The sequence below is a fragment of the Nomascus leucogenys genome, chromosome 19 (genome assembly GCF_006542625.1).
Source record: "Nomascus leucogenys isolate Asia chromosome 19, Asia_NLE_v1, whole genome shotgun sequence".
In the NCBI taxonomy this organism is placed as follows: domain Eukaryota; kingdom Metazoa; phylum Chordata; class Mammalia; order Primates; family Hylobatidae; genus Nomascus; species Nomascus leucogenys.
The window spans coordinates 49,639,689-49,652,360 of NC_044399.1; the positions used below are offsets into that span (position 1 = coordinate 49,639,689).

General features: G+C 40.7%; 1 protein-coding gene across 3 annotated transcripts in view; it reads left to right on the forward strand.

Moving 5' to 3' along the window:
- The window catches only part of SULT6B1 (sulfotransferase family 6B member 1), a 35,759-nt gene extending 24,804 nt beyond the window's left edge, over window positions 1-10,955 (forward strand). For 2 of the 3 annotated variants that reach the window (XM_030800565.1, XM_003262739.3), the window contains 3 exons: window positions 3,553-3,647; window positions 7,184-7,340; window positions 10,707-10,955. In XM_030800565.1, coding sequence (XP_030656425.1) covers window positions 3,553-3,647; window positions 7,184-7,340; window positions 10,707-10,837 — 383 coding nt within the window. In that variant the 3' untranslated portion in view covers window positions 10,838-10,955. The remainder of the gene's footprint in view (window positions 1-3,552; window positions 3,648-7,183; window positions 7,341-10,706) is intronic. The other variant, XM_030800566.1, reaches the window with a different exon arrangement.
- The last annotated feature ends 1,717 nt before the right edge of the window (window positions 10,956-12,672 follow it).

The window sequence follows — 12,672 nt, forward strand, 5'->3', positions numbered from 1 at the left end:
CTATACCTAAGACATTTGTTTGCTAGAAAGAAAATAAGTTTTTGTCAGAAATAAGTTTTGTTAAACATGTTGATGTTTTGTCTCTGGTTTATTGATAACTCTAAGTGTCTATTAATGCTCCAGGTGCTAAAGTAGGGGTCGTCTATACATTATTTTATTTAAGATTTATAACAAACTATGAGTAAGGTGGTATTAGCTCCATTGTACAGATGAGGAAACTAATCAAAATATAAATCTGACAGGCACAGTAGCTCACGCCTGTAGTTCCAGCACTTCGGGAGGCTGAGGCGGGCAGATGACTCGAGGTTAAGAGTTTGAGACCAGTCTGGCCAACATGGCAAAACCCCGTCTCTACTAAAAACACAAAAATTAGCCAGGTGTGTTGGTGCATGCCTGTAATCCCAGCTACTCAGTAGGCTGAGGCAGAAGACTTGCTTGAACCCAGGAGGCAGAGGTTGCAGTGAGCCGAGATTGATCAACAGCACTCCAGCCTGGGTGACAGAGCAAAACTCCAACTCAAAAAATAAAATAAAATAAAAAATAAAGAAATAAAAATACAAAATTAGCCAGGCATGGTGTCTCATGCCTGTAATCTCAGCTACTTGGGAGGCTGATGCGGGAGAATTGTTTGAATCCAGGAGGCAGAGGTTGCAGTGAGCAGATATGGCACCACTGCACTCCAGCCTGGGCAACAAAAGTGAGAAACTCCGTCTGAAAAAAAAAAGTTAAATCACTTGCCAATGCTTGTAAGTGGCAGTGACTCTACATCCATGAGTATAGTGGCCAGAGACCAGTAACTGATTCCTTTTATTAGTGGCTCTTTTGAGTCTCTGCGGTATAATAGATGGGATATTAAAGCCCAATGACCCTGGAGGAGAAGCTGCTGTTAGTTCACTCTAAGAGGGCTACTTTTTAAAAAATTTATTTATTTTTGTTGTATCTATTTAAGGTGTACAACAAAATGATGTTTCACCGTATACACAATGAAATGATTAATACAATCAAGCAAATTAACATATCCATCATGTCACACAATTACCTGTTTTATGTTTAGTAAGAGCACCTAAAATCTACTCTTTTAACAAACATTATATGGTATAAAATCATTAACTGTCATCATTAACTGTCATCCTCATGCTGTACATTAGATCTCAAGATACTCATAACTGAATAATTCATAACTACATAACAAGTTTGTACCTTTTGACTTACGTCTCCCTATTTTCTGCCCTTCCCCACCCCTGTAACCACCATCCTACTCTCTATTATGTATCTGACTTTGTAAAGATTCCACATATAAGTGAAAACATGCTGTATTCTTCTCCTCTTTTTTCTTTATTTATTTATTTATTTTTTTTTTTGAGACAAGATTTCACTCTGTCACCTAGGCTGGAGTGCAGCGGTGAGGCTCACTGCAGCCTTGACCTCCTGGGCTCACCTGATCCTCAGCCTCCTAAGTAGCTGGCACCACAGGCACTTACCGCCATGCGCAGCTGATTTTTTTTTCTTTTTGTAGAGATGGGGCCTCACTATATTGCCCAGGCTTCGTATTTTTCTTTTTGTGTCTAGCTTATTTTGGTTAACATAATGTCCTCCCTCCGTGTTGTTGCAAATGATGATGAGAAACTTGTCATCAGTGGGACAATGCATTTTAGGGAATGTCTGTTTCCCTATCCATCCTTGGAGAGGTTTGTTTTTCTCATTTAACAGGAAGTCTGAAGGCAGGTAGCTGGTTCCTGGGATCTCTGGCCTGTACCTCTGATATTCCCTTGGCCTCTCTCTCATACTTTTTGCAATACACGCTGAAATTGGCTACTATCCTTCCAATCATCACCTTTAGGTCATGAAAAAGGAGGATGGATAGCAGTAGCCAAATATGTTCCTTAGCTCCACACAGCAATAGTTTTGCCAGAAACCTTCCAGCAGACTCATGCTTGTGTCTCACTGGGCAGAACCATTTCATGTGGCCAATTACAGCTCTGAGGAAGGCAGGAAATCAAGAAACAGAATTGTCATGATCAGCTTAGACCCAAATAATCAGGGTTTGGTTAACAACAAAAAAGAGGATGTGTTGGATGTTGGGTAGACAACTTACAGTATTTGTGACAGAAAATAAAACACATGGAAACTGCCTGGCTCAAAGCAAGGGCTTCATAACAATGATCATGATAATAATTATGATATTATTAATAATAGTAATGGCTATTGAGGCCTAGCGGGGTGGCTCTCACCTGTAATCCCAGCCCTTTGTGTGGCTGAGGCGGGTGGATCACCTGAGGTCAGGAGTTCAAGACCAGCCTGACCAATATGGTGAAACCTCGTCTCTACCAAAAATACAAAAGTTAGCCAGGCATGGTGGTGTGTGCCTGTAGTCCCAGCTACTCAGGAGACTGAGACAGAATTGCTTGAAACCGGGAGGCAGAGATTGCAGTGAGCCGACATCATGCCACTGCACCCCAGCCTGGGTGACAGAGCGAGACTCCACCTCAAAAAAAAAAAAAAAAAAAAAAAAAAAAAAAAAAAGCTATTGCGTGTTACTATGAAGCAGGCACTGTTTTTAGCATTTGGCATGTGTTAATTCATTTAAACCTCATAACGCCCCATTTACAGATGAGGAATCTAAGGTACAAGGAGTTTTAGGAGTTGCTCAACGTCACAGAGCTAGTAAAGAGCACAGCTGATAAGTGTCTACATCTGCATTGTCCATTGTGGTAGCCACTAGCCATATGTGACAACTGAGCACTTGCAACGGGACTTGAATGGGACTGGTGCTAAGGAACTAAATTTTTCATTTTAAAAAATTTGAATTAATTCAAAATTTTTAATGGATATACAATTCAGTTACTGGAAAACTTTTAAGTAAGTGTAATAAGTTGCGTATGTGAATATACTTTTTAAACTGTAAGTTTTATTAAATCTGAATATACATCAAGTATTTTCAATAAAAATTTGGCATCCAAATTGGGATTCTCAGTATGTCTCATACTCAATGGCTTTTGAAGATTTAGACTATTAAAAGAATGTAATGTTTCACTCATAAATTTTTGTTGATTATATGATGGAATAATATTTTTGATAAATTGGGTTAAGTGTAGTAAAACATTAAAATTAATTTCATTTGTTTCTTTTGTTTTTTAAAATTACATATATGGCTAGTATTACATTTTTATTGAACAATGATGTCTAGAAAATGTCTTTTTCATCATTTCTTTCTGGCATTATCTATGTCAGGTTTCATGTGTCATTCACTATTTCTTAATTTTTTTATCCACCTAAATATTCATGAATGTCTTATAGTTTTTATGAATCATTTTTGTAACTTGCTTAATTTTGTGTTATTTATGAAAAATGTTCCAAAAGGTAAGAAAATAAATAGAAATTTAGACAATGGGACTGATTTATGTCAGCTTTTTGGTGGCAGGGATTTATAATAACATAAAGATATCTTGAGAATATACACATATGTATAGTTTATATTTTACAGCGTAAATTAACGATCATTTTAACCTCAGTTATTCAACATTTCTTAAAGTCTTCCCCCTGTGTTTTTAGTTTCTTGGGGCAGCTATTTTGATTTTGCAATCAACTGGAACAAACATCTTGATGGCGACAATATTAAGTTCATACTATATGAAGACCTGAAAGAGGTGAGATTATTATTGATATTTTAGAGCAAAATTTCTTGTAAACTACAACATAGAGCACTTACTTATAATGTCTGATTGTATGAACAAATATGGTGTTCAATTTTTAAAAATATTCCAGATATATGGTACAGTGCTGGAAAACAAAATTCAAACCATGCATACGTGCTTAGGTTGTTTATTTAACAGAAATAAAATAATGCTTAGCAACTTATTACTAAAAGTGACTACTTTATTTTCCCTTTATGATGGATAGTTCAAATTTGTAATGAAAAAAAATAGGTAGGTCTGAGTTGATTTAATTGAACATACATTTGGTTGTGGACTAATTTATCCAGTCAAGTTATTTTTTAAAAATTGTTTATTGATGTAACAAATATCTAGTGAGTGATTGCTCACCAATTAGGCCCTGGTGATACATCGGTGAACAGACAAGACGAAGATCACTGCCCTGTAGTAGCTTACATGCCAATTGGAGAAGGTGGAAAGAAAGAATGATACATAAGAAACACAATAATTTTTAAAACGTATACAGTATGTGAGAAAAAAAGAAACAGCATAGCTGGTGAAGGAAAATTAAAAATGCTGGGGGGCCAGCCATGGGGAAGGACTGGACAAATTCCAGTGTAAAATATGGTGTTTAGGCTGGTGTGGTGGCTCATGCCTACAATCCCAACACTTTGGGAGGCTAAGGCAGGGGGATCACTTCAGGCCAGGAGTCCGAGACCACCCTGGGCACGTTTTTAAAAATTAGGCATGCGCCTGTAGTACCAGCTACTCAGGGTGCTGAGACAGGGGGATCACTTGAGCGTAAGAGGTGGAGGCTGCAGTGAGCCATGATTAGGCCACCACACCACAGCCTGGGTGACAGAGTGAGATCCTGTATCAAAAAAAAAAGAACAGGAAGACTAGGAGAGACCTTACTGAGGGGATGTGATTTGAGCAAAGATCTGAGGGAAGCTGGGGAGTGAGCCAAGAAGGTAATTGGGGAAGAGCATTTCTGGCAGAGGGAATCAACTGGAGCAAAAGCTGGGATAGTCCTGGTGAGATTAAGGGACAGCAGATGTGCCTGGGTCGGTAGGAATAAACCAGGGCTGAACAGCCAATGAGGACAGAGTCAAGGAGGTAGGATGGAGTATGAGGGAGAGAGTGGCAGGCCACTGACTCTGGCTTTCACTTTGAGGAAAGTGGGAAGCCATTGTGGGATTTGAGCAGAGGAGTGATTGGAGCAGATGTGTTTTTAACAAGATCATTCTGGCTAGGTGTGAGAATGAACTGGGGCAAAGCAAATGCTGGGAAGGCTGTAAAAAGGGCACTGCAAAGGAAGATGGTGGCTCAGGCCAAGAAGGGGCCTTGCTGGGGATAAGAAGAGGTTGGATTCTGGATATATGTCGAAGGGAGGGCCAACAGGATTTGCTGCTGAATTGGATGGAGGGGAGAGTAGCAAGAGAAGGAGAGAAGTCAAGTAAGCCTCCAATATTATTGGTCTGGCCAATAATATTGAGGGCTGAGTTGCCATCGATTGAGTAGGAGATGGTAGCAGGTTAAGGATTGTCGGGGAGATCAGAGGTTTGGTTTTGGACACATTAAATTTGAGATGTTTATTAGTCATCCTAATTGAGAGGTCAAGTAGGCAGTTGGGCGTACAAGCCTTGTAAGTACAGAGAGTTCTGAGCCGTAGATAAAATTTGGGCATCACTGACACACAGATGTGCTTTAAAGCCATGAAAATATAAACCTGGGTATATAGATAGAGAAGATGACCAAGAACTGAGGCTTGGAGCCCACCAATTTAAAGAGTTTGGGGAAAGAAGGAGGAATCAGCAAGGGAGACCAGGAAGGGGGGGGCTACTGAGGTAGGAAGGAAAACAGAGTCCTGTGGAGAAAGCATGTTAAAGAGGAGGGAGTATCAAGTGCTCCTTAACTTAATTGAGTTTCTAACACTAATGAGTTTCTTACATTACATTCTTATAAAAAGAATGTGTGGTTTAGGCCAGGCGCGGTGGCTCACGCCTGTAATCCCAACACTTTGAGAGGCCGAGGCAGGCGGATCACCTGAGGTTGGGAGTTCGAGACAATCCTGACCAACATAGTGAAACCCCATCTCTACTAAAAATACAAAAATTGGCTGGGTGTGGTGGTGCGTGCCTGTAATCCCACCTACTCGGGAGGCTGAGGCAGGAGACTCACTTGAACCCAGGAGGTGGAGGTTGCAGTGAGCTGATATTGTGCCATTGCATTCCAGCGTGGGCCACAGAGCAAGACTCCATCTCAACAAACAAACAAACAAACAGACAAACAAAAAACAAACGTATGGTTTAGGCCAGGCACAGTGGCTCACGCCTGTAATCCCAGCACTTTGGGAGGCCAAGGCAGGTGGATCACCTGAGGTCAGGAGTTCAAGACCAGCCTGGCCAACATGGTGAAACCCTGTTTCTACTGAAAATACAAAAATTAGCCAGGCGTGGTGGCACACACCTGTAATTCCAGCTACTCAGGAGGCTGAGGCAGGAGAATTGCGGGAACCCTGGAGGTGGAGGTTGCAGTGAGACGAGATCGTGCCACTGTGCTCCACCCTGGGCAATGAGAGAAACTCCGTCTCAAAAAAAAAAAAAAAAGTGGGATTTAATCTACCCTTTCTGTTTATAGGATGCATATATATAATATGAAAGAACATATTAATTCTAGTTTAGAATAATGTTTCTGAAACTTGTGCACCATAGAATACAAGTGTTGCCCCAGCTGTTAATAATTATTTCTTGAGGTTTGGGAGGAGGTTATTTAAATAGATTTAGGAACTGCTGTATTCTATAGCCTGCTCTCTTGGAGATTCACCTTGTGCACTGGTCTATTAAAGACTCTGAGAGCAGCCTGGGCAACATGGCGAAACCCTGTCTCTACAAAAATACAAGAATTAGCCAGACGTGGTGGCACACACCTGTTGTCCCAGCTATTCAGAAGGCTGAGGTGTGAGGATTGCTGGAGCCCAGAAAGTCGAGGCTGCAGTGAGCTGTGATTGTGCCCTTGCACCACTCTAGCCTGGGCAGCAGAGCAAGATCCTGTCTAAAAAAAAAAAAAATTCTTCAAGTTTTTATGATTCTAAAAATTAGACTTTCTTAATGGAATTAAACATTAGCTATAAATAGAATTCAGAAAAAAACAGAATTCAAATGAGCACATAAGAATACATTAATTTCCTCAGCTGGTCTAGGCTGGTGCTTTTTAATGCAATCATATCATCCTAGATAAAATTATAGCCTGTGAATTAATGTTACTGTCATTATTTACATACTAAAAACTATTATCTGGTAAGTTCAACAAGAGTCATAAGTTGAAACTACAAAGTATAATCAATACAGAATATCCTATAGAGATATCTCAATATTTATATAAGAAGATGAAAGTACACTAAGTTTAAAGGGGGGGATAAGATGAACTAGGGAGTTAGGCTTAATAACTCTGATGACTAAAAAGTCTGTCTTAGTTCAGAGAACAATTTCCATAGGAAGAAATTTATCTTTAAGAAAATTTTTTTACAGAATCTGGCTGCTGGAATAAAACAGATTGCTGAGTTCTTGGGATTATTTCTAACTGGGGAGCAAATTCAAACTATCTCAGTCCAGAGCACCTTCCAAGCAATGAGTGTGAAGTCTCAGGACACACACGGTGCTGTTGGCCCATTCCTTTTCCGCAAAGGTAAAGTTGCATTGGTTTCTGGGATTGTATCAATTAGGGACTGACTTTGCACACAACAGGTAATCCAAATAACTTCATCTTAAGTAGGATAGGGTTTTATTTTTCTCCACCTCAATAAAAGGTCTGGACACAGGCTCTCCAGAGCTGTCACTGGCAGCCCCATACCATCTTTTTTGGTTTATTTGTTTGTTTTGAGACGGAGTCTCGCTCTGTTGCCCAGGCTGGAGTACAATGGCTCAATCTCAGCTTACTGCAACCTCCGCCTCCCGGGTTCAAGCGATTCTCCTGCCTCAGCCTCCTGAGTAGCTGGGACTAACAGGCGCGTGCCACCACACCCAGTTAATTTTTTTGTATTTTTAGTAAAGACAGGGTTTTACCATGTTGGCCAGGATGGTCTTGATCTCCTGACCTTGTGATCCGCCTGCCTCGGCCTCCCGAAGTGCTGGGATTACAGGCGTGAGCCACCGTGCCCGGCCGCCCCATACCATCTTTTAGGGTCCTTTCTGTGGTTGAGAGTCCTTTCTGATGATCACCTTCTGAAAACAAGATAGCAGCTGAAGCTCAACTATTATGTTCAAATTCAGATAGGAGAAAGTGAGTGGGCAAGGGGCAGAATCGTATTAGCTGAGTGAGCACCCCTTAAATAACTTTCCTGGAAGCCCCATCAGTGAGTTTTTTTTTTTTTTTTTTTGAGACAGAATCTTGCTGTGTTGCCCAGGCTGGAATGCAGTGGCACAATCTTGGCTCACTGCAACCTCTGCCTCCTGGGTTCAAGAGATTCTTGTGTGCGCCACCACACCTGGCTAATTTTTTTGTATTTTTAGTAGAGACAGGGTTTTGCCATATTGGCCAGACTGGTCTCAAACTCCTCTCCCAAAGTGCTGGATTACAGGCGTGAGCCACTGCACCTGGCCAATGACTCCTTTTTTTCTCTCTCTTATTTATTTTATTTTTTTTGAGACAGAGTCTTGCTCTGTCGCCCAGGCTAGAGTGTGACAGTGCGATCTCGGCTCACGGCAACCTCCACCTCCCGGGTTCAAGTGATTCTCCTGCCTCAGCCTCCTGAGTAGCTGGAATTACAGGCACCCATTACCATGCCCAGATAATTATTGTATTTTTAGTAGAGATGGGGTTTCACCATGTTGGCCAGTCTGGTCTTGAACTCCTGACCTCAGGTGATCCACCCATCTCGGCCTCCCAATGTGCTGGGATTACAGGCGTGAGCCACCATGCCTGGCCAATGACTTCTTACATTTCACTGGCCACTTTCCTTGTAGTGGTGGCTGGGAAATGTCACTTTTTTAAGCTGGGCATATTACTATACAATTAAAATCAGGGTTTTGTCAATAAAGAAGAGGAAGAAAATGACTATGGGAAAGGCAACTGGCTCTCTCTGACATGGATGATATTTACTATATTTCATTAAAGTATTCTAAGTTCTTGTGGAAATGTGTGATAATATAGCTTAAGGATTGCCAGTGTTATTTTTCATTGAGTATGTAATGAAATAATGAGATGTAGAGGTAGCACATATACCAGCAAGGACAGCAACAGCTAACAGCAGGCACCTATCATGTATTAAACATTTTGTTGGGCTTAAATTTTATTGTAAAAAACACTGAAGTTCTGAGGCCGGGCACGGTGGCTTATGCCTGTAATCCCAGCACTTTGGGAGGCCCGAGGCGGGTGGATCATGAGGTCAGGAGTTCAAGATCAGCCTGGTGAAGATGGTGAAACCCTGTCTCTACTAAAAATATAAAAATTAGCCAGGGCTGGACGTGGTGGTGGGCACCTGTAATCCCAGCTACTTGGAAGGCTGAGTCAGAGAACTGCTTGAACCCGGGAGGTGGAGATTTCAGTGAGCCAAGATTGTACCACTGCACTCCAGCCTGGGTGACAGAGCCAGACTCTGTCTCAAACAAAAACAAAAACAAAAACAAAAAACAAACAAACCAAAAACCCACTGAAGTTCTTAATTTTCTAAATGTAGAAATCAAAGCTCAGGAATATTAATTTTCCATTGTCACATAGCTAATAAACAGTGGAGTCAGGATTTGAGCCTAGACATGACTCTACTATACTTTTTCAAATGAAAATCCATTTTTAAAATCTACTGTAAGCAGAACATTGAATGTAAACCTAACTTTGGTTAGATTCCTGACTAACCCCCATTTTTATGCCTTGTTTTATCAGCTTTAAGGAGGTGGGAAATAGAACCTTCCTATCTATTGTTAATTAAGTACTATTTAGAATAGGACAATTCTAAGGTAAATAAAGTAATAGTTTTAAAAATGTGTGATGTTCCTTGTAGAAAATTCAGAAAGCATAGAAAAATGTGAAAAAGTATTACAATTATCCAAATTTCTTCCACCAGAGGTGGGTTTAACTTTTTGGCATATTTTCTTCCACCCTTATTCTGTGATGTTTTATATAGCTGATGACATTTGTAAACAGTTTTGTGTTTTCTTTTATTCCCTTAATATATTGTAAGCGTTTCTTCATGTCATTAAACTCTTTACTAACATACATTTCAATAGCTATGCAATATGGAATTTACAGCTTCAACCTAAATGATCAGAAGATCTTTAAGAAAAAAGTAACTTTCTTTACCGGTAACAGCCAGTAAGAAAAAACATCCCAAACTCAGGCAAAATAATACATTTTTGCAAAATTATCAGTATCTGAGGTCTTAACGAAAACTTGCTATAAAATGTTAACTTTCAAAGGGTATTTAAAGTCTTTAAGAGACTTTAGAAAGAAAAATATTCTCAAAAAGTGGAATTTTAAGTTCTAGGTGTCGGGAGAGGAGCAGGGTTAGGGGATCATTGAGGCTGATGGCTCATCCCCTAGTGATGTAAAGAAAACATGTCACCTCCCACACCACAGATGGTGGAGTCCCAATGGATATTTGTTAATTTTACAACAGAAATCACATTAGGTTTTAAGAGTGTAAAACTTTTCGCTGGGCACGGTAGCTCACGCCTGTACCCAGCACTTTGGGAGGCCGAGGCGGGCGGATCACCTGAGGTCAGGAGTTCGAGACCATCCTAGCCAACATGGCGAAACCCCGTCTCTATTAAAAATACAAAATTAGCCGGGTGTGGTGGCGGACGCACTCGGTAGGCTAAGGCAGGGATAATTGCTTGAACCCAGGAGGCGGAGGTTGCAGTGAGCTAAGATTGCACCACGGCACTCCAGCCTGGGCAACAGAGTGAGACACCGTCTGAAAAAACTAAACAAAGAGTGTAAAACTTTTTCCATGTGTCCATTTTAAAATATCAGAGTGAAATATTGCACTGAAAATGGTAAAATCATGAAGAAATATTCTAACAGATATCTGGGTCTACTTTTTTGTGTGTGTTGTAGGTGAAGTTGGTGATTGGAAAAATTTGTTCAGTGAAACTCAGAACCAGGAAATGGGTGAAAAATTCAAAGAATGCTTAGTAGTCACCTCCCTCGGAGCAAAGTTGAAGTATGAATCATATTGCCAGGGTTGATTCCAGTCAATTCAGCAGGCCTAGATTTATTTTCCTTAATAATAATTAAGTTTAAATAATTAAATGATAATTCAATCAAATAATCAAATAATGATAATTAAACAATATTGAAATCTAAAAAATACAATATAAAATAATAATACAACTTCATAATAATGATATCGGAAATTTTTTAGCACAAATATAAGTTTGTTCACTTTTTCAAGAAAGGATATTTTAGCTGTCCCAAAGGGACACTATTATTAATACATCACACTGGAGTTTTAACTTATTTTGTGATCTAGGTTCACATAAGAGGGTAAGCAGATACTATCAGAGACATACCTAAAGCTGTGTTTGGCCATAGATGACACAGGCCTCCAAATGGTGCACAATTTTTTGTACTTTCCTCATAATATAACTCCTTTCTTACTATGGATAAAAGCACTTGGGGTGGCTATCTCAGACTTAATGTTGGGGGAGAGTTAATTCCAACTCTGCAATAATTCCATTCTAATTTGGTTCAAGAAAAATGCATTGCTAATCTGTTCCATGTATGCCATTGCAGTAGGCCTTAGGAAGGTCCCTTCTCAAGGGACCTTATATTTCTACTTAATATGATCTTTAATTGAAAGCTAAAGGTAAGAAATTGTGTTATTTTACCATAAAGGCTTTTTCTTTTTTTCTTTTTTTTTTTTTTTTTTGAAACAAAGTCTCACTCTGTCACCCAGGCTGGGGTGCAGTGGCGCAATTTCGGCTCACTGCAACCTCCACCTCCCGGATTCAAGCGATTATCCTGCCTCGGCCTCCTGAGTAGCTGGGATTACAGGCGCACACCACCACGCCCGGCTAATTTTTGTATTTTTAGTAGAGGCAGGGTTTCCCCCATGTTGGCCAGGATGGTCTCGAACTCCTGACCTCAGGTGATCCACTTGCCTTGGCCTCCCAAAGTGTTGGGATTACAGGCATGAGCCACGAGGCCCGGCCCATCAATACTTTTTCTACCACAGAGCCTCAAGTAGTCATGTGGAACTAACAAGACAGAAAATGTTCTAGAAAGAAAGAATCCTGGCCGGGCGAGGTGGCTCATGCCTGTATCCCAACACTTTGGGAGGCTGAGGTGGGCAGATCACTTGAGGTCAGGAGTTCAAGACCAGCCTGGCCAACATGGGGAAACCCTATCTCTACTAAAAATACAAAAACTGGCTGGATGTGGTGGCATGCACCTGTAATCCCAGCTACTGGGGAGACTGAGGCAGGAGAATCGTTTAAACCTGGGAAGCAGAGGTTGCAGTGAGCTGAGATCATGCCACTGCACTTCAGCCTGGGCAACAGAGCAAGACTTTGTCAAAAAAAAAAAAAAGAAAAAGGAAGGAGGGAAGGAAGGAAGGGGGGAGGAACAAGAAAGAAAGAGAGAGAGGAAGGAAGGAAGGTAGGAAGGGAGGGAGAAAGAGAGAAAGAGAGAGAGAGAAAGAGGGAAAGAGAGAGGAAGGAAGGAAAGGAGATAAAATACTAAATAAAAGTTAATATCTAGAGTATATAAAGAACAACTAATATCAATGGATGAAATAAAATATAGCCTAATAGGAAAAAAAAATGTAGCCAGGTGCTGTGGCTCATGCCTGGAATCTCAGTGCTTTGGGAGGCTGAGGAGGGAGAATCACTTAAGGCCAGGAGCTCAAGACCGGCTGGAGAAACATAGCAAGACCTCATCTCTACCAAAAAAAAAAAAAATTAACCAGGCATGGTGGTGTGTGCCTATAGTACCAGCTACTCAGGAGACTGAGGCAGGAGGATTGCATGTGCCCAGGAGTTTGAGGCTGCAGTGAGCCATGATTGTATCACTGCACTCCAGC